This window comes from Paramisgurnus dabryanus, chromosome 16, assembly GCF_030506205.2.
Source record: "Paramisgurnus dabryanus chromosome 16, PD_genome_1.1, whole genome shotgun sequence".
NCBI classification, from domain to species: Eukaryota; Metazoa; Chordata; class Actinopteri; order Cypriniformes; family Cobitidae; genus Paramisgurnus; species Paramisgurnus dabryanus.
The window spans coordinates 22170135-22190810 of NC_133352.1; the positions used below are offsets into that span (position 1 = coordinate 22170135).

At 42.6% G+C, this 20676-nt stretch overlaps 2 protein-coding genes across 2 annotated transcripts in view; both read right to left on the reverse strand.

Moving 5' to 3' along the window:
• Window positions 1-9386, reverse strand: part of egf (epidermal growth factor) — a 28554-nt gene extending 19168 nt beyond the window's left edge. The window contains exons 1-3 of the mRNA XM_065272709.1: window positions 8833-9386; window positions 1336-1535; window positions 1064-1245 (exon numbers count right to left, since the gene is read on the reverse strand). Coding sequence (XP_065128781.1) covers window positions 1064-1245; window positions 1336-1535; window positions 8833-9034 — 584 coding nt within the window. The 5' untranslated portion in view covers window positions 9035-9386. The remainder of the gene's footprint in view (window positions 1-1063; window positions 1246-1335; window positions 1536-8832) is intronic.
• Window positions 9387-11660: 2274 nt separating this feature from the next.
• Window positions 11661-19720, reverse strand: lrit3a (info leucine-rich repeat, immunoglobulin-like and transmembrane domains 3a). The gene is made up of 4 exons (XM_065270289.1): window positions 19605-19720; window positions 17630-18096; window positions 14371-14676; window positions 11661-13315 (listed from the first exon to the last, which is right to left on the reverse strand). The coding sequence occupies exons 1-4, from the start codon at window positions 19718-19720 to the stop codon at window positions 12282-12284; spliced, it is 1923 nt and encodes a 640-aa protein (XP_065126361.1). The 3' UTR covers window positions 11661-12281.
• Window positions 19721-20676: the final 956 nt, after the last annotated feature.

Genomic DNA, 20676 nt, shown 5'->3' on the forward strand with positions numbered 1-20676 from the left:
CAGGTCTGCTGGTTCCAGACTACATCTAGGGCAATTTGAGTCCAATCCTGGATACATCACTATTTTGATTTTTATCATATATTTCATTCTATAATTATTAAGATAATATATGATAATACAGACACTTCAGCGGCAAAAAGATAAACAAATGATTTTTGTGGCCCAAATCTAACTTTCGGGAGAGTCCCTCTAGAGTAGATTTTTTTATTATAAATATCCAATTCCAATACAATGTTAGCTCTCTTTGAATTCTTGCCTAGCTGCCAAACATCTCTTTACACATTCCCCAGCGGCGGCCGGTGACTTCTTTTTTCGATGGCGCACGATGCGAAGTTCGTCACAACATGTATGTAGCCCATCATGTGTGTGGTTCTTAATTTCAAAATATGTGTTCTACGTGTCGAGTGATCCTATGTGAATTACAGGTGTCTTGTCAAAATAAGTGCCTGCTGCAGACGCATCTAAATGGTTTATGATAAAAGAGACGCTCGCGTTTGCCACATACTCGCATAATGTCATGCGTAATCAGAGTTTACTGTTAAGGGAGTGCCTTGCATGTATTTTGTAAACGTGAGCGTCTCTTTTATCATAAACAGTTTAGACGAGTCTGCAGCAGGCACTTATTTTGACAAAACACGTGATGCACCACATGACGCAACAAACAAATATTTTAAAAAACACTCCCAACACACATGACACTCCCAACACATAATTTGAATTTGCGACCCTCGGAAGAGCAGTCACCAGCCGCCACTGACATTTTCACCATCTCCCCTTGTCTCCCCGTCGCCTCACAAATTTGTTTTTATTTTCGACACAGTATTTGTTCCAGAGGTCAGGTTGTAACTAACCAAACTGATAAAGAAACACCGACCAGAAGTTAACTTCGGGCCAGGGGTGTAACGTGGCAATGTGCGTGTGCCCGATGAAAACTTCTATAAAATAACAAAATACTAAATCTATTTTTATCATAACGACATTTGCATTGCTTATTTTAATGTAGTTTTATAAAGTAATATTAATTTATTTATTCTGACATCACTGTATAGCGACTCATTTTTACCTCTCATTCGGATCCACTACAACAGAGCTTGGCTGGGACAGGTCTTGTAGGACAGTCCTTTCATTTCTCCCATCTGTGTCTACTCTCTGTATTGTTCCTTTCTCTGCACTGCTCCAGATTACTGAGTTTTCAATCCAGTCCACAGCCAACCCTGTGACTCCCTTCACTGATGAGATAAGCGTCTAAATGAAAAACAGAAACAATGAAAACGATCAGCAATAAGAGGCTGATAGACACAAACATATTAGTCGCTGATGATGCTTTGATAGTACCTGTCTGTGTGTCCCATCCAGTCCTGCTCTGTTTATTAGTCCTGCATGTATGTCAGCCCAAAACACTGTCCCCTCACCTAAGTGAAAGTCCAGCAGGATGGACCTTCCCACTCCAGACAGGATTCTTCTCTGGTCTCTGCCATTCAGGTTCATTTTAATAATGCTGTTTCCAAGGCCAGTTACCAGATAAGGCTCGGGATCTTTAGAGAGATAAATATAACGTATTAATTGAAAGTATGTTAACTGAATTTAGTTTTTCTTTTCATATCAAATATTCACAAAATTATTTTAAATTCCATGATTCTTTATTTATCATGGACCACTATTTCAATTAACCACGCACTAGCCTTTCACTATTCACTATGCACATTTTATTTTGCAAAGGATCAGGATATGATTGGTTAAAAGGAAATGTGTTTATAAGGAATTAGAAAGTTTTATGTTCTGTAAAATATTAAAAAAAAAAAAAAAAAATTTAACAAAAAAGTCCTCAACGGTCATGAGGTACAAGTGATGGGTTATGCCAGTTTTATTACATCTCAGTATTTAATAAATCAGATCAGTTAGCTTTAACATTCATGTTTCACCCTGAATCCATGTTGTGTGTCACAAAAACAATGCATTTGATAAATGCGACCTGTCACATACACAAATACATTCTTTCTTGGTCATAAAATTGCTAATTATTCTTTTTCTTGCATACCCACATTAGCACCTATAATGTCAAGGAACGAGTGAATTAATGTTGCTTTGTGACCCAAGTCTTTTCATGCATAAATAGGGAGAGGTCCATGCCTCACAGATGCTTCTAGAAATAAAGCAACTGTATCCTAGCAACCCACACCACAATGGAGGTCTTCTAAATGAGGTTGTGCTCATGTATTTCACAGAGACACTGTCATGTTGCTAGGATGTGTAGAGACAAATAACACAAAATTTTGGAAATGGGGATGTAAGCTGTTTACAGTCAGAAGTCAATAGTCTGGAAACATTTTGAAGAGTAATAGCATGATGCAAGTCTGATCTTTTAGTTCCCTTTCAGTCGGTCACTACGACGTCACGTCGTGACCGACGAATTGGGAACTCGCTTAGAGAGACCAATCTGCTTCGAATACTACTAAAACGCCAATGAACTTGGCATTGAGATATTTGCATAATGCTGGCGCCGCCCCGCCAGGTGCGTATATAAGCAGCAGGTGCAAATAGGGAAATTAGCTTTTATTCGCTTCGAAAGCCTGCAGTATCTGCTACTGAGAAGCTACTCTACTCTGTTGGGATCTGATTGCTGAAGTTGGTTGTACTAGCAGTACCACAGCGGACGCTTCGCTTATTCCACGGCTCTACATCTGTTTGTTGTTTTTGAGTTTAGTGTGTGCGTTGCCTTTCCCTGTGCGCTCATCAACTAAGCATCTGAGTGAATTTCCCTAAAAGAGTGATACGAGAGAGCTTTGTGCCTTGTTAAAGGCAGCCACTCTCTCGTATATCCGGACATCAGCGTCCTTTTCAGGATGGCTTTTCGTCCGTGCGATCTTGGGTGCGGCAAATACATGGGTCCGAAGGACGGTCACGAGCGTTGTCTTTCGTGTTTGGGCATCGAGCACGCAGAGGCAGCGTTCGCTGGGGGTAAGTGTTCTCACTGCGAGAGCATGTCCCTTGTGGATTTGCGCAGACGGTTGTCTTTCCTCCGGGAAAAGCGCAACCCTCGTCATGCGAGTGCTGAACGCCGCCACGGTGCGGCTGTGAAGCTCTCAAAGGACGACCTGCGCATCACTGTGCTGAGCCGAGCGGGGGATTCGTCCTCAGGCTCTCAGCCTCCTCATCCACAGCCGGTTGATGTGCCGATGGAGACTTCAGCGTCGTGTTCTACGATGTCTCTAGAATCCATCGTGCCGCCCTCCGGGTCCACCGACGCCGCAGCATCCGAGGGTGGGCCTCCTCCCCCTGACGTGGACCCCGACGCCCTTCCTCCCTCTGGTCGGGTTGGGACGCCGGAGTTCGATCCAGAGATGGTGGCCGTGCTCGCTCGAGCGGCGGAGACCGTAGGGTTAGAGTGGGTTCCCCCCCCTCAGCCCGAACCGTCCCGCCTGGATGATTGGTTCTTTGGAGCTGCCCGGGTTTCACAACCCTCTCCACCGGTGCCTTTCTTCCCCGAGGTGCACGAGGAGCTGACTAGAACCTGGAAGTCGCCGTTTTCCACGAGATTACGGCCGTTTCAGCCCTCCCCCCTCACCTCCCTCACCAGCGGAGCCGCTAAGGGTTATACGGGGATCCCTCCCGTGGAGCGTGCTGTCGCGATGCAACTGTGTCCGGCACACGCTCCCTCTTGGAAGGACCGCCCAACCCTCCCCTCTCGTGCCTGCAGACAGTCCTCCGGTTTAACGGGCGCTGCCCACCAGGCATGTGGAGAGGCGGCTTCAGCCCTGCACGCAATGGCGTTGCTGCAGGTTCATCAAGCGAAGGCCTTGAGGGATCTGCACGAGGGAGGACACGACTCGCCTGTCCTTTCGGAGCTCCGGGCTGCCACTGATCTGGCTCTTCGCGCTACGAAGGTGACAGCGCAGGCGATTGGTCGTGCCATGTCCACGATGGTGGTCCAGGAACGCCACTTATGGCTATGTCTGGCGGACATGTCGGATGCGGAGAAGAACAAGTTCTTAGACGCTCCCGTGTCCCAGGCTGGTCTCTTCGGTGAGTCGGTGGAGTCTTTTGCCCAGCAGTTCTCCGCCGCCCAGAAGCAGACAGAGGCGATCGCTCAGATCATGCCCCGGCGCAAGCGACCTGCATCTCGCCCTCCAGCGCCGGCGGCCCCGTCTGCTCCTCGCCGAGGGCGCCCTGCGGCGGCTGCCTCCACCCCCCCCACTAGAACATCTTCCAGGCCACGGAGGGGGAACAGCCGTCGGCAGCCCGCCCCGCCCGCCCCACCCGCTTCCCGTGGTAGACGGAAATCGAAGCGGCCCTGAGACGGGCGACCTGGATTCGGATGGGATCACTCTACGGGAGACGGTGATGGCATCGCTCCCTCCACCGGTAGAGGGCCGGGTGGAGAATCTTTGGTTTCGTTTTGTTCTGTTCCGCCGGCTTCTCAGCCGGCACCCACAAAACCACAAAAAGAGTGCATTCCTATTCCTTCTCCAGGTCTCCAGAGGATCGAGAGAGATGTGAGCGGGCATTTACGTGCTCTTCCTCCCTCTCCTCTATCGCCAGCGGGTGTCCTGAGGAGTTCCAGCTCTCCGCTGAGGAGACGGGACCACCAGCACCCTCCTCGGAGTCTGTGCTCTCCGCTGAGGAGACCAGACGACCGTCACCCTCAGCGGGCTCAGGTCAGTGTCACACACACATACTGTAGATGCTTATGCTATCACAGCAGACGCACCGGCAGTCCCACCTGTCTCGCTTCGCTGCCCCACCGCGGGTACTTCGGTAGTGTCGTTAATTCTCCTCGTACGGTGCCTGGGTGCTTGGCTTCAGTTCCCAGCCCGTTTCGTTGGGTTTTACGCACAATCCGCCTCGGTTACAAGATCCGGCACACCCCAAAATTCTCGGGCTTTCATTTCACTGTGGTGAAAGCGCCCGATGCACATGTACTGCGTGCAAAGGTCGATGTCCTGTTGGCGAAGGATGTATCGAGCCGGTCCCTCTTACCGAGATGATGATGATGATAGGGTTTTTCCAGCCTTTATCTCATAGTACCCAAAATACGCGGCGGGTTACGATCGATTTGATTTACGCACCGGCTCTACAAAGGTGTTCTTTTGGACGATAACGCCGAGGCTCGTATTTCAATATTCAGATCGTTTGCAGCCTTAGACCTGTAAGACGTGTACTTTATGTGTCCATCTCCCCTCGCTTTAGACCGTTTTTCGCTCTGCGTCGTGGGGTGGGCATATTAATACTAAGTACATCATTCGAGCTGTCTCTCTCTCTCCGTGTCTCCATGTGCTAGTCACGGCTTTAAAATATCAGAGAGAGGGTTGTTCGCATTCTGCTTTTATGTACGTCGACTTATAATAGCCCGTTCTTGGCAGACGTGCGCGAACACAGAGTTAATGCTTCGGCATCTCGCTCGTTTATGTCTTCAGGTCGACTGGGAAAGAGTCCTTTGCCCCGTGCAGAGGATCCTTTTTCTCAGTATGGAAACTAGACTCGATCGACTAAATGGCGTGTTTTACAAGAGCGCGCAACCAGTCAGTTCTGACTTGCCTCGGTTTAGTTCGAGGGAAGTACGCGGTCCCTCTGAAACAATTTCAGTAGCTCCTGGACATATGACAGCATGCTGCGGCTGTGACACCGCCCGAGCTGCTTCATATGAGACCGCTTCAGCGTTGGCTTACGATCGAGTCTCGAGGAGAGCGTGGCGCACCGGCATACACCGTGTAAACATTACACCTGCGTGTCATTCCAACTTCCCCGTGGTAGACCCGGCATTTCCGATAGACAATGCCCCCTGAAAGGTCTCCTGGCATTCTGTAGCATGTATGCCCTTAGCACGGGATGATCGCCACGTATGACGGGCTTGCAGTCTCAGGGGTGTGCATAGCACCCCAACTGCCGCGAGCGGTGCGCTGTATATCTGGGACTTGTACGCTCCGCTATGGAGATGCGAGGGAAGGATGTATTAGCCGACACCAATAACATTGCGACTGTTGCGTTATTTACCGTTAAGGCGGTTTTGCGCTCTCGTCACCTGTCGCATCTCGCTCGTCATCTCCTCCTTTGGAGTCAGAAGCATCTGAGGTCCCTTCGTGCCATTCACATTCCGGGCTCGCTCAATACAGCAGCGGACGCGCTTCTCGAGCTGCGCGCCCCGGCGAATGGCGACTCCACCCCCAGACGGTCCAGCTAGTTTGAAGTTCGGTTGTGCGTAGATAGATCTGTTTGCGTCGCCGGACGATACCCACTGTCGCCTATTTTATTCACTAACCGAGGGCAGCCTCGGCGTGGATGCGTTGGCACACAGCTGGCCTCGGGGGATGCGCAAATACGCATTCCTTCCAGTGAGCTTAATCGCACAGACACTGTGCAAAGTCAGGCAGGACGAGGAGAGCCTTTTATTAATCGTCCGTACTGGACGACTGGGAATTGGTTTTTCATAGTTAATGCTCCTCGCGACAGCCCTCCCTGGCGGATTCCCCTGAGGAAGGACTTTCTTTCTTAGGAAGGGGCACATTGGCACTCGCGCCCCGACCCGTGGGATCTCCATGTATGGTCGTTGAGCGCGCGCAAGGTTTAGGTGATTTATCGCAAACGGTATCTAACACCATCGACGCGGTTCGAGCACCGTCCACAAGACGGGCTTACGCGCTTAATGAAACCTTTTTCGTCACCTGGTGCTCTTTGCAATGCGAGGACCCCAGAGAATGCCCCATTAACATTGTGCTTTATATCTTCAACATAGGTTAGATGGTAGGCTGTCCCTTCGCCATTAAAGTTGATATCGCCGCTATTTCTGCTCGTCACTCACTCACTTATCAACGGCAGATCAGTTGGCCAGCATGATTTGGTTATTACACTATAAGAGGCGCTCGCAGGCTAAACCCCTCGCGCCCTCCTTCTATTCCTCCTTGGGACCTGTCCATGGTGCTGAAAGCCCTTCAGGCCCCCCGTTCGAGCCTTTGCAGTCTGCGAGTCTGAAGCTTTTATCAATGAAAGCTCTGACCCTGCTAGCTTTGGCCTCAGTGAAGAGAGTAGGGGATTTACATGCATTCTCTGTTGACGACTCGTGCCTTCAGTTTGGTCCTGCTGCCTCAAGGTAACATTGAGGCCCAGACCAGGCTACGTGCCCAAAGTTCCCACCACTCCTTTCAGAGATAAGGTGGTGAGCTTGCAAGCGCTGCCCCCGGAGGACGCAGACCCAACCATGGCTTTGTTGTGCCCCGTACGCGCACTGCGACTCTACGTGGTTCGCACGCAAAGCCTCAGGACCTCAGACCAGCTCTTTGTTTGTTATGGTGGCCAGCAGAAAGGGAAAGCTGTCACTAAGCAGAGGATGTCTCATTGGATAGTTGATACTATCGCCCTGGCTTATAATTTTCAGGGTATTCCTTGCCCCTTTAATTTGAGAGCGCACTCCACACGGAGTGTTGCCTCATCTTGGGCTTTAGCTCGTGGTTCCTCGCTAACAGACATCTGTAGAGCTGCTGGTTGGGCGACACCTAATACGTTCACTAGATTTTACAGTGTTCGTATCGAGCCTGTCTCCTCTCGTGTTCTTTCCTCACCAGGGGGAGCACGGAGAGCAGACTCGCAGGTCGGCTTGCAGCCTCCAACTGATGCTTCATAACTGTGTCAGTATGGAAGGCCTTCAGAACAAAAATGCGTAATGGTTTGAATTGTTCTTCCTCCGCTGCCCTGGCAGCCTTTGTTGCGGAGCATTGGCTGTCAGCCTTTCACTAGCTGTATCCTCGCGAACCTACGTGTCTGGCTCGGGCTCCACATTGTGTCCCACCGGGTTCCATTGTGAGTATTTTTCCGTGGGGTTAATCCTACTAGCCCACGTTTCCCTTAGCAGAGCACTGCTTTGCTTACACAGCCACGGCTGTCTTATTTCCTCAACTACGGTTGACTTTCGCCCACCATTAGCCCTTAAGACGGGTGGTGGCTTCCGCAACGTTCCTATCCCGCTCAGGTAGGGCGCTTCCCAGTCGCTGGCACTTCTGTGGGGTTAAAGGAACATCTAGTGCCCGGCCTTCTGCCTTAAAACCTACCTCCTCCTCCTTAAGTGGAACCGGAGGGCTTTTACGCAGTCACTGGAAGAGGTCAGCCCCTAGTGGCGTTTTGATAGGGATTCCCAATTCGTCGGTCACGACGTGACGGCGTAGTGACCGACTGAAAGGGAACGTCTCGGTTACGGATGTAACCCTCGTTCCCTGAAGGAGGGAACGGAGACGTCACGTCCCGTCGCCACAGGTGCTGCCACCTGCTGTTACGGCCGGTCACACTTTCCGGCTTTCTCAGCGAATAAGAAGCTAATTTCCCTATTTGCACCTGCTGCTTATATACGCACCTGGCGGGGCGGCGCCAGCATTATGCAAATATCTCAATGCCAAGTTCATTGGCGTTTTAGTAGTATTCGAAGCAGATTGGTCTCTCTAAGCGAGTTCCCAATTCGTCGGTCACGACGTGACGTCTCCGTTCCCTCCTTCAGGGAACGAGGGTTACATCCGTAACCGAGACGTTCTCTGGGTATGAATGATCAAATATTTCAAAGGATCTCAAGCTATTTATATTTTATATTGATCAATTATATAGTTGTTTACAATGTTATTTAATAAAGGAAGTTGTATAATCTGTATTATGATGTATTTTTATTCTGTTTACAGAGATATTTAACAGACTTATGCTTATCAGCATACATATTATGACTCCTGATGGGAGTTAAGTATAATAATATTTTTCATAGAGAGGATAAGTCAATACTATTTAATATGCAATACTGTATATATCTACCTTATCATTTCATTACTTTTGGCTTGATCTTACATTAACATTAGCACTTACCCACACAGCTGAAGTTACCAGTGGCCCAGGGGTGTCCATCCCAACATAATGCTTCTTTAGCAAGCCCAGAAGCATTGGCAGGGCCAATTCTCACCATCCAGAACCACAACTGAAAGGTGGCCGCTATAGTCTCCCAGAACATAATCCTATCCCAATTTCTACAGGTCTCTTCGCTTAGGTATTTCCATGTACACGGTACCATACCATGCAGCCATAACCTCCATGCATCTTAGCCTAGTAGCTTCAAATGAGGACCTGTCCAGAAAGACCCCAAAAAGTGTCCCTATACCCCAAAGGTGTCCTTTTAACACAGAGCTGGGTAAAAGTGAGGGTACGGTGAGTGGAACACCCAGGTCTGTAGAACCGTGCTCCGATCTCCAGTCCTCCTGCTCTCTCTAGCTGTTTTGGAAGCAAAGTATGAAATTCCTGACAGTCCCATGGTAAATTTGACACATGGTGAGACTAGCCACGGCTATAAAGAGGTTTTTCCTTGTTACAAGAGTTTCAAAACACAGCCTCAAGGAACACAAAAACTGAATAGCCCTCGGTCAGCCCAGTTCACCTCCTGGCCTTTCTTAGTCCATGACTCTATGCATATGATTTTGTGGGAGTGGTAATTAGATCAGACCCAAAGCTTTTGTGCAGATCGTGAGTAATGGGATTCTCCCATCCCTCCCTCACATAAACACACACCCAGTGATTTACTGTTTTCTACATAAAGTCATCCTATATTCTGTAAATATAGCCTTAAAATCTTTAATATAGGTCATGTCAAAGATTGAAATTGATGTATAATCAATGATTGTAACCCTAAAAATAATTCTTAAACATTATTATAAAGTATATCATTCAGCTATTATGAGCCCATTTCTAATGGTGAGGAGCCTTAAAATGTCTCCACAAAAATTGTTTCTCTATATTGTGCATGTATAGCCAAACCTGTAGTGCATACAAACAAACTGTTGTTGTTGTGTCTGCATAGCTGCTGTCTGGCCCATTGAATAAGAAATCATAGGGGCTCGTATGTGCTCTGTTTCCCATTTTCTCTGCAATACACGCAATCTTATTAAACGAATGACTGTCGTATTGTCAGAGGAATTAGAGACACTATGGGAAAAATGGAAATACAAGAGATTCCCTGTTGAAATTCAGCACAATATCCACTCTGACACAAACTTACAGGACCAGATATGACGTTATGCCACTAACTAACTAAACTGACATATAATTTTGTAAAACTGTACTGAACTGCTAACTGAAACAACAATGCTTTAACTATAGTTTGCTTTGAGTGTCAATTGGTTAAGCTTTTGTTAGGTTACTCTAATTAACTATTTGTTTACACTGACACATGGGCCTCGGAAGAAAAAAAATGTGGGTGCATGGGTCCAAAACATTTACTGGTGTACATGCCCTTTTTTTGTATTCTGGTGCCTTTTAATTAATAAACATTTGCTTTTATAGCCTAAAGGGCCGGCCATATGCAAATGAGTCAGACCAAGAACCCAAACTTGTGGAACAATATTTCGCGAAAAGACTGGTAAACTCTCACTTGCAAACTTGTGTCACGTGGATCGTTGACCAGTACAAAACCAGTAGGTGACTGCGTTACTTTTATCTTTTCACAAATAGCCAAAGATGATTTTGCGACAATTTTAAAAAGGAATTGCAAATTGTATTTGCAATTGCGTTTCTTACTTGTGGGTGTAAAAACTGTGACTTAATTCAAACGTAAATGCAAATCGTTTGCATTTCTGTTTACGCGAACGTACAATATATGCCAAATTTCAAATGGAAAAGCAAAGTGCATTTGCAATTGAATTTCTTCTTTCGAGTTGTGATTTGCTATCTCACTTGCACTCGCGTCACGTGCGGATCCTGCCAAAACTCAAATGAAATTGCAATACCCTTTGCATTTGCATTTCCAATACCTACACATATACTTGTCAATCACAGTGTTGGGGTGGGTACATTTAAACACACATACCACCCGTAAAGACAGAAAATCATAGTGCGTTTAGAAATACACCTGTTGCGTTTAAAGGAAAACATGACATAATAAAAAACGTGGACACTTCAGACGAGAAATGTAAGAATATAACTTATAATGTAACATAGAAAGTGATTATTTTATTTCTATCTTTACATGACAAACTAGGAATTTGACATTTTAAAAGAGACATGATGACATAACTGAAATGGTAACCACAAGAAAACAGTTGTAACCTATTTTGAATTCGGCATACGTCAACTTTTCTCTGCCATTAAAGGGATAATTCACACAAAAATGGAAATCATGTCATCACCTCATGTTTTACAAATCTATATTAATTTTTTTGTTCTGCTGAACACAAAGAAAGACATTTTGAGCAATGTTTGAAACCACTGACTTCAATAGTAGTATTTTTCATACTATAGCAGTCAGTGGTGCTTCTGTTTCATGCTTCATTACAAATATATGCCTTTGTGTTAAGCAGAATAAATAAATGTATACAAGTTTGTAACAACATGAGAGAGAGAGTAAATGATTGCAGAAGTTTCATTTTTGGTGAACTATCCCTTTAATTGTATGCACAAAATAAATAGTAATATTTACACCTTTCTGTTGAGAAAAACAAAAATACATTAAAAGGCATGAAAAGGCAGTATATTTAATTTACTTACATGCATTGTGAATTTACACCCAGCATTGGTCAAAAAGGGACAAACCCAATCCTTTGGTTAAATGAACCCAGAAAATGTTTATATTTGACCCAACAATGGGTTAAAACAACTCAGCATACGTAATATTACAACCCAATCGGCTGGGTTCATCTAATTTTGACCCATTTAATTTTTTGTTTCATCAACCCAGCATTTTTTTTCATCATACACAAAGTACTTTATTGGCACCCTTTGTAAATTTGAGCAAAGAAGGTTGTGCAAATATATTTTTTAAAGATTAATAATCTTAAATAAAAAAAAATCATAAAACCTTTTTGTTGGTGGAACAAAGGTGGAATCTCATTATCAAATAAATGTTTTATTTCATGTATTTAAAAATCACAAAACATTGTATTTATGTAAAATGATAGTGTGTGGAAGGAATCAAATCAAATCAAATAAATGAAATAAAACATTTGATTTGATATCTTTCACACACTATCATTTTAGATCAATACAATGTTTTGTGATTTTTTTTTTTATAAAAAACATTTCCAATTTCTTCTTTGCTTATATTTACTAAGGACAACTGTTCTGATCAAGACAGTACTGTACATCTTCTGCATTTCATAAATACAGCATTATGATTAAATGAACAAAAGTGAACAAAACGTATAAAATTAAACACAAAATACAATTTAGAGTGATGATAAGTCATGTAAGGCAATGGGATTGACATCAACCCTAATGTTTTAAAACTTATGTTGCTTCTCAAGTCTGTGGAAAGGATAACACAAGGCTATACATTAGCACAAGTACTCAGATCTAGAGGTGTCACTCTTGTATGTCATTTGAGAGTCAATGCTTGAGCGCGAGCAAAGGAGCATTCGCTCAGATTCCTGAGTCTGTCTCCTGGCCCAAAGATCGTTGGGCTGGCCGTTAAGTGTCCTTTGCTTCATTGTAAGTGTCTCAAACTTAACATATGTCTCTTTTGCAAGGTCCTCCTCTGGTCCACTGTTCTCTGTACTGTTTCCTTTACAGCATAGACACACGATCTTGTAGAGCAGCACCACTATGAGAGGCACCGCAACTACACACGCGACCCCACTGGCAATCATCAAAAGTTTGCTCTGTCCATCATCGCCAGTGTTACCCAAAGTACTGAAATCCACACATTGCTCTTTCACAGAGCCCTTAGTAACCAAACACACTGTATACATCTGGTTAGGCATCAAATATTCCAGCAGGAGCTTCCCTTGCCCCACCACTGTATCAATTGACTCCTTATCATCTTTAGCATCATATGGAAAGTACACCACTGTAATGGGTGTGTCGCTTGGCAAGTTATCAGATGTCCATAGCAAGACTGCCGTCTCGCTGGTCTCCTCCACTATTTCAACATCTTCGACATCAGCTTTTTTCTTCGACTTTTCATTCATTATGTAACCCTTGCCTTGCTGGATTTTAGCTGGCCTGTCTTTAGCAGGTGGGGACCTTTGCACTCCTTCACCTGGTCCCAGACTCTTGCTGGGTTGCAGAGGTAACTGCACTGTTGGTTGTAAAATTGCAGGGCTTAAAGAGGTAAAAACTGGGATCTTAGGTGTACCCGTTACAGAAATCACGGTTTGATCAACAGGTTTGTAATCTGCATCCGGTCTCTTGGTTACATGCACAGATGGAGTCTGCGTTTCCACGCCATCCACAGATAGAGTGATGTACGCCTCGGCATTTCCCGCAACATTCTTAGCCTTGCAACGATAATCGCCAGCGTCTTTCAGTACAATACTATGCAAACTGAGGATGGACCAACGAACCCCTTCACCTGGAGACTCTTGAATAACTACAAAAAAATTTTACATTACATTTCTTTATTTAGCAGACACTTTTATGCAAAGCTACTTACACATTAACATTTTGCCTAAGGAGCAAACAATTAACACTTCATCAACTTTTATTCTTATATTCTTAAATAATCTTTCCTGCTCCCCTAGAGTAAACATTAGATTTTTACCATTTTGAAATCCATTCAGTCGATCTCCGGGTCTAGCGGTACCACTTTTAGCATAGCTTAGCACAATCATTGATTAGACCATACCATTAGCATCACGCTAAAAATAACCAAAGAGTTTTGATATTTTTCCCATTTAAAACTTGACTCTTTTGAAGTTATATCATGTACTAAGACTGACGGAAAATTAAAAGTTACGATTTTCTAGACAGATATGGCTAGGAACTATACTCTCATTGTGGTTTCTGGCGTAATAATCAAGGACTTTGCTGCTGTAACATGGCTGCAGCAGGCGCAATGATTTTACGCAGCGCCTGAAAATAGTCCCCTTGGTTACTTTCAATAGCAGGGGACTATATTCGGGCACTTTGTGCCTCCTTCAGCCATGTTAAGCAGCAAAGTCCTTGATTATTACACCAGAATGAGAGTATAGTTCCTAGCCATATCTGCCTAGAAAATCGCAACTTTTAATTTTCTGTCGGTCTTAGTATACGATAAAACTACAGAAGAGTCAAGGTAAGAGTAAATAGGAAAAATATCCAAACTCGTTGGTTATTTTTGAGCGCAATGCTAATGGTCTAATCAGATTCAATGGATTGTGCTAAGCTATGCTAAAAGTGGTACCGTCAGACCTGTAGATCAGCTGAATGGATTTCAAAACGGTAAAAATCAAATGTTTTACTCTAGGGGAGCTGTAAAATGGGCATATTTTTAAAAAAAGTGTAGTGTCCCTTTAAAGATCAAACTTGATCTTTCATATGCAAAGAAATCCAAATTCATGTTTCTAGTCTGACATTTTTACATGAATATTAATGAAAAATAGTGGAGTGCAAGACTGTAATGTGACCGCCCACTGTATTAGACATTGTTAAAACTGACAGTAATACCTGTGTTGTTGAGTGCCAATCCATCGGCTCTGGTCCAGAGAAGTGTAGGTGTAGGAAAACCAGTGGCATCACACCGCAGGAGAACATTACTCCCTAATGGGGATGTGATCTTAGTTGCTGACATCATAACTGATGGCTTCAGGCACTGATCCAGTTCAGCCCGCTGGAACAAAACACCAGCTAAATTCTCTGGCCCAATGCATGTCAAAAACAGATCCATTAACACCACAGGTATGGTGGCCATCTTTGACAACTCGATGAGCTTGGAAATACGACAGTCACAGTACCAAGGATTGTCTTGCAGACCTATAAAGATTTAAAGTACTTGTTAAGAATATGCATATTAAAACATTATGTAAATACAGTTACATTTACAATTTAAAATATAGATTATAATATGAATAAATGTAAACATTTTCATTAATTCGCTCCACAAGCAGAGATGCACTAATATATCAGCCTTAAATCTGTATTGCAAATTTTTTTCAAAATACAGAACTGTATTTGTATGTAGTTTGTATGCTCTGAACTTCTAGGACTTCACAACATAATACTTTAAAACAAGGAATATAAAGCAAAACTATCAGTATCTTTTGGTATTAATGTCACACTATGTAATCTAATATTGGTATCGGCACATTGGTATCTGCATCTCACAACACATGTTGTCAATTGAAATAATACATTTCTTATACTGTTAACAGATTTTAAGAATGGCACAGAAACTAATTCAAAATTTCAACATAATGTGATAAAGCCTTCAGCAATGCTTTAGTTTTTTGACTTATAGAGATATATAGTATACTGTACAATACAGGAAATCCTGTCTGACTAGCATCAGGTATTGGACATAAACACCACAGTCTGCACATATTTCTGTCTGTGACAGGACGGTAGGTCAGTTGACTGTAAACAAAGATTTAGACATTGCACTGATACAGCTGAACAGCTGGGTGATGATAACTGCTTATATCTTGATGTTATAAAGTAATATCCCATTCTAGATGTTTTGGTTTTGTTCATCTTGGGACACCTATGGCAACAGGTGAGAGTGTACAGAGTGCAGTTCAATAAACATGTCAAGCTTTGGATGGCACCAAGTTGACCAAAACACAGCAAGTTGAAGTTATAATATTATGTAGGTACCTGAATAATGTTCATTTTAACTTATGGCTATAGGGTGCAGTTCCCTCTTTGAAACAAGTTAATCTGTAAATATAATCTTTAGCCTGATTTTACTAAAATTCTTATTTTCTGACAGTGCAGGCCTGATTTTATTATTACAAATAATCAGAGACGCTAAAAAAGATGCATACAAATTTTTGACTAGAAAATATGTTTTGGGCTGGCATGTGTGAACAGCATGACTATTTACGGTGACAGCTGATGTCAGTTTATATGCACACAAAGGAGATTCCACAATGTTCCCTTGTTCATAATAGCTTTACCTTGGTCAACCTCATATATTGTGTGAAAGGATATGGTTTATACTGAATTATGAATTGTGATGACAGGTACGGTTTCATTAAACACACAAGCACTTAAAATTCAAATCTCATACACACAGCTAAAAGCCTTTAGAAGATTAGCTTGTACTTAACTTGGGAAAGCCCTTGAAGACACAGACCAGATTTAGATATTTAAAGATCACACTTGGAACCTCTTTATATAGACATAATGAAGAGAGGAGTAATGTGTACACTCATATGTGAATATACTTCATGTGCATTTCATTTATATTAATCCACAAGCATTATGTTAACATTCAACTCATATTAATATAACAGAATTGTTAATCTGTGAAGCTATTTGTCCATGTGAACTTTTCCAGCTTCTTTAACATTCATGTTGCTTTAATATTTAATATGTTTCATTCATATATTTCAGAACAGATGTTGTCCACACTAATTGCTTAACCCAACATTATTATTTTCTTTCGAGTTGGCAGTGATACTGACCTCGAAGCGAATTGTGATTAAATCAGATTACATCAGAATACGAGTTAATTGAAAAATCATTCCAGACTTCTTAAATGTTCTCAACCACATTTTTTAGAATTTAAAAAATGCGTGCAGGGATTACTCATACTGATAAAATAACATATTACACGACTCATTGGAATGCTTGATTCTGATTGGCCAGAGGCAACAATTGCAGATTTGTTATTTCTTCTTCTTCCTTTATTTCTTTACGCCATTCCAGCATCAATGGCTAAATTTATGGCGAGAACCAGTTAATCCATACACAAGTTGATCAATACACAGGTTGGGGGAGGGACAATTTGGCATCTCCAATTTGCCTAACTTGCATGTTTTTGGCTTGTGGGAGGAAACTGGAATATGTTTGTTATTTCCAGATAACCGCTCAAAACACACGCTAACTCAGATGCTGCTAATTATTTTGAAATATACAGTTTAATATTACACAAAAATGTAATCTAAATATGTTAAATATATGAATACCACATAACATTATATTTACAAATAATTAAACCAAATTCTTCCTAAAATGCATTAAACTTTCGTTTACAAAGACGTGAAACTCACCGAGTGGTCAGGGGTGTTCACTGATATGCTCACAGAAAAATCGCTGCAAAAGATGCTTTCCAACAGGTGTTTTAGCATTCGTTGTAAACTTGTGGACCTATTTTTACAAACGTCTCACACCCGTACATTCTTTCGCTGAGAGCTTGAATAATAAATACTCCAGCCCAGTTGGTGGCGATAATCCGCCTTTGCCAATTGAAAGAATAGAAACAAAGTTCCCGGCGCGGAGTAATACCGTACCTCACAGCACAACTAATAAAAGTCAATGGAATTGGACAAAACTACACTGCAAGTACACTGTCAGAAAAAAATGGCCACAAAATGGTCGCTAGCTGTCACTGGAGCGGTACCCTTTTAAAAAGTACACCTTTGCACCTATAGAGTTTATATTAGTACATCAGAGGTACATATTGGTACCAAAGAGTGCACATTAGTACATCAAAGGTACATACTGGTACCAAATGTACTTTCCAACCTACCTCAATGTATACATATCCATACTTAAGTTGTACATATTAAGACCATTTTAAAGGATCAGCTTGGAACCATGTGTAGGCCTAGCTTCTGCTGCTACCCCAATTTATATAAATAATATTTTAAAACATGAAGAATGACAACACCTTAAAAGAAAGTCTTGTCATCCAACATTTGTCTTTATGCTCATCCATAATCAACATCATAAGAAACATTTTATCATCATCATCTATACTCACCAAGAACAATCTTTTGTGAAGCATTGGCACTGGGCAGGATGCCTGAAAACGGAGGCCAGATGTCCACCAACTCAGAGGGAAGAGTAGTTAGCTTGTTACTAGATATGTCCAGGTAGGTGATGTTAACCAGGTAAGGTGCTGCCTCCACAGGAACAATAGTCAACCGGTTGTTGTGCAGATCCAAGGTCCTCAGATTGGGCATCTCTTTCAGAGACTCCCAGGGAAAGGTAGCGATCATGTTCCCATCCAGTCGTAACTCATGTAGAACCTTCAGGTTGTAGAAACTGCCGGAGTCCACAGAGCTTATAGAATTGTATGTGATCCAAAGATAGCGCAGTTCTGTCAGGTAGTAGAAGGCCTCAGTGGGCACTCGACGCACAGCTGTCTTCTCTACCCGTAACTTTACTGTATCCACAGGGACGTTGACTGGAATATCTGCCATGTCAGGATCATTGCATAAAACAGACCTGTTGCAGATTTTTAATGATAGGTTAATGAGACTCAAGCTTTGTGTTCATTAGAGACTTTGCAGTAGCCTATTAGTGTTCAGCTTATATGCAGAAAATTAGCTTCTAAAGAGAACAGATTTAAAGTCTGATATTAAATGTGTTCGCGCAGAAAAATGTGATATAAACCACCCAACCCAATTAAGATGATTAAAAAAACGGCAAGTAAATAAAATAAGTTATTGAATATTGGAAAAACAGGCAGGAATTTCTGCTCTCAGGCGCTGAGGGCGTGTCCACTGTCTGCACTGAAGCCACGCCCACTAGCTGGAAACTGCAATTCTATCTCATGAGAATTCATACATATTTTACAAGTTGGCTAATTTGTATTAATTCATACGACCACATTTGTAAGGTTTTGTACAATTTGCCTTGACCCCATGTGACGTTGGGGTTAGGGGCGGGGATTGGTTTTGTTGAATTGTACGTTTTTGCACTATTAAAGGTGCTCTAAGCGAATTGACGCGTTTTAGACCATAAAACAATTTTGTTACATACAGCAAACATCTCCTCACTATCTGCTTGCTGCCTGTCCTCTGATCAAACTGTAAAAAAACGCGATCTCTGTAGACAGCCCAGGCTTCACAAACGGCAATAACAACACAGTGGCCAAACCTACAAACAGAAACCATAACAAAGTGTTCCAGCCAATGAACAACAAGATCGGATTAGGGGGTGGGGATTGGGCGCGTTCATGAAAGCACGGAAGGGAGGGGGAGGAGTCAACAAAAACTAACGTCTCGCAGATTCGCTTAGAACGCCTTTAACTTCGTATGAATTCATACTAATTAGCCAACTCGTAAAATATATGTGAATTCTCATGAGATCAGGCTGGAAGCTGACATCTCTCTCAACTTTCAAATACTGCGATTACAATTGTGTTAGGGGCGGGGCTAAAATGGTGGCTCGATGATGCACTGGAGCCACCATTTTAGCCCCGCCCAAACGATCCTTAACACAGAAATGTGGAAAAACTGTTTAACGATCTAACTCCACAATTCAGTACTTCATGGTTCAGTCTTTGTAACGTGTTTCAGCAATACATTTCTAACATATATAATGTGTTTAAAAGATTATCTGAAATGACTACATGGACATTAAATGCAAGGTAAACCATTAACATTTATAATCCACATTTGTAGTTTTTAAAATAATTTCATTTATAATCCACATTTGACTAATTTTTTAAAATTTAAAATGTGTTTATAGCTGAATGTTTAAATATATAAGTTAAACTTTTTTTATTATAATACATTTATGAAATATTGAATATTGACTGAGATAATGTGTATTTACAGTAATTTACTAAAACTCAATACCAAATAAATTATTTTTATAAAACAATGTACAATGTGTGTCTAAACACCATACACATTACACCCCCCAAGGTTACAGTATGAACACAAACACAAACGTTTGAAAAATAATAACACACAATGTCAAACATAAATGCCCAATAGTGTTCTTACCTGGTGCCAGTGCCATCACTACGTCCATGAGACACACAAGTGCACTGAGAGGGACAGAAGGGCTGTGCCACACTCCAGCAGCCCAAAAGGACCTGGGCCACCAGGAGACGATACATCCTTCACTGAGTTAAACTAACACATGCACACATCACAACCCAGCACTCCATCACCAGTGGACAAAAACACCTTTATCAGCTCTTAAACAGTTGCAAGAAGAGTACCTTGCGAAATGTATTCTGTTTAGCATGATAACAGGTGAAAGAAACCCATGATGCTTCAGAGGAGTAGAAGGATTGAAGAGGGAACACACAGGGATGAAGGGGAGGGGGAGTCTAAATTAGAAAGAGGATTTCTCAAGGCTGAGTAGGTCACTAAAGTTGAACAGGGCTGGATGGGAAGTGTGCATGAGGTTATTTGCGTGTGCCGGTGTAGAAGTGTATACGACTGTTAGAGGATAAGCACTCCGAGGGCAGGGCACATGTTAATCGGCTAACATCATGAAGGTCCTCCCGTCACGTGACACATCCTGCATCAACTGTGTCAGGGCTGATCAATGGTGCATTTCGTTTCTATCCATATAACCAGCGCCTTATTCCAGGTAATGGCTGTGCGTGCATAAGGGTACATCACACCTGAGTGCAAGCTGTAGTACAGGTCATGATTTATAAAGAGCAGGGCAGGGGGAGGCCAAACTCAGAGATATTTAGTTTAGGTTTTAAACATTTTAAGTTGTGAATAAAACAGTTTACAGTTAAACAGTTAACAGTGTATGACCAGTTTACATTAAAATACACATCACTGAATAAGAGACATTATTTAGCAACTGCATAAGAAATGTTTAAAGGATGTATTGTGTATAAGTATGTATAATGTGTGTATAAAATACTCTATGTACTGTATAATATATGCAGAGTATATCAGAGGAGATTAGTCATTACAGACTGTCAAGGTACAATCCCGTGTAACCTGATTATGAAAGCAATACATAAATAATTTAAAACATCCACATTTTCATTCTCATAGCATCTGCTTGATATTGAGAGGTTTAGTGTTTTAACTAGACTTATTTTAT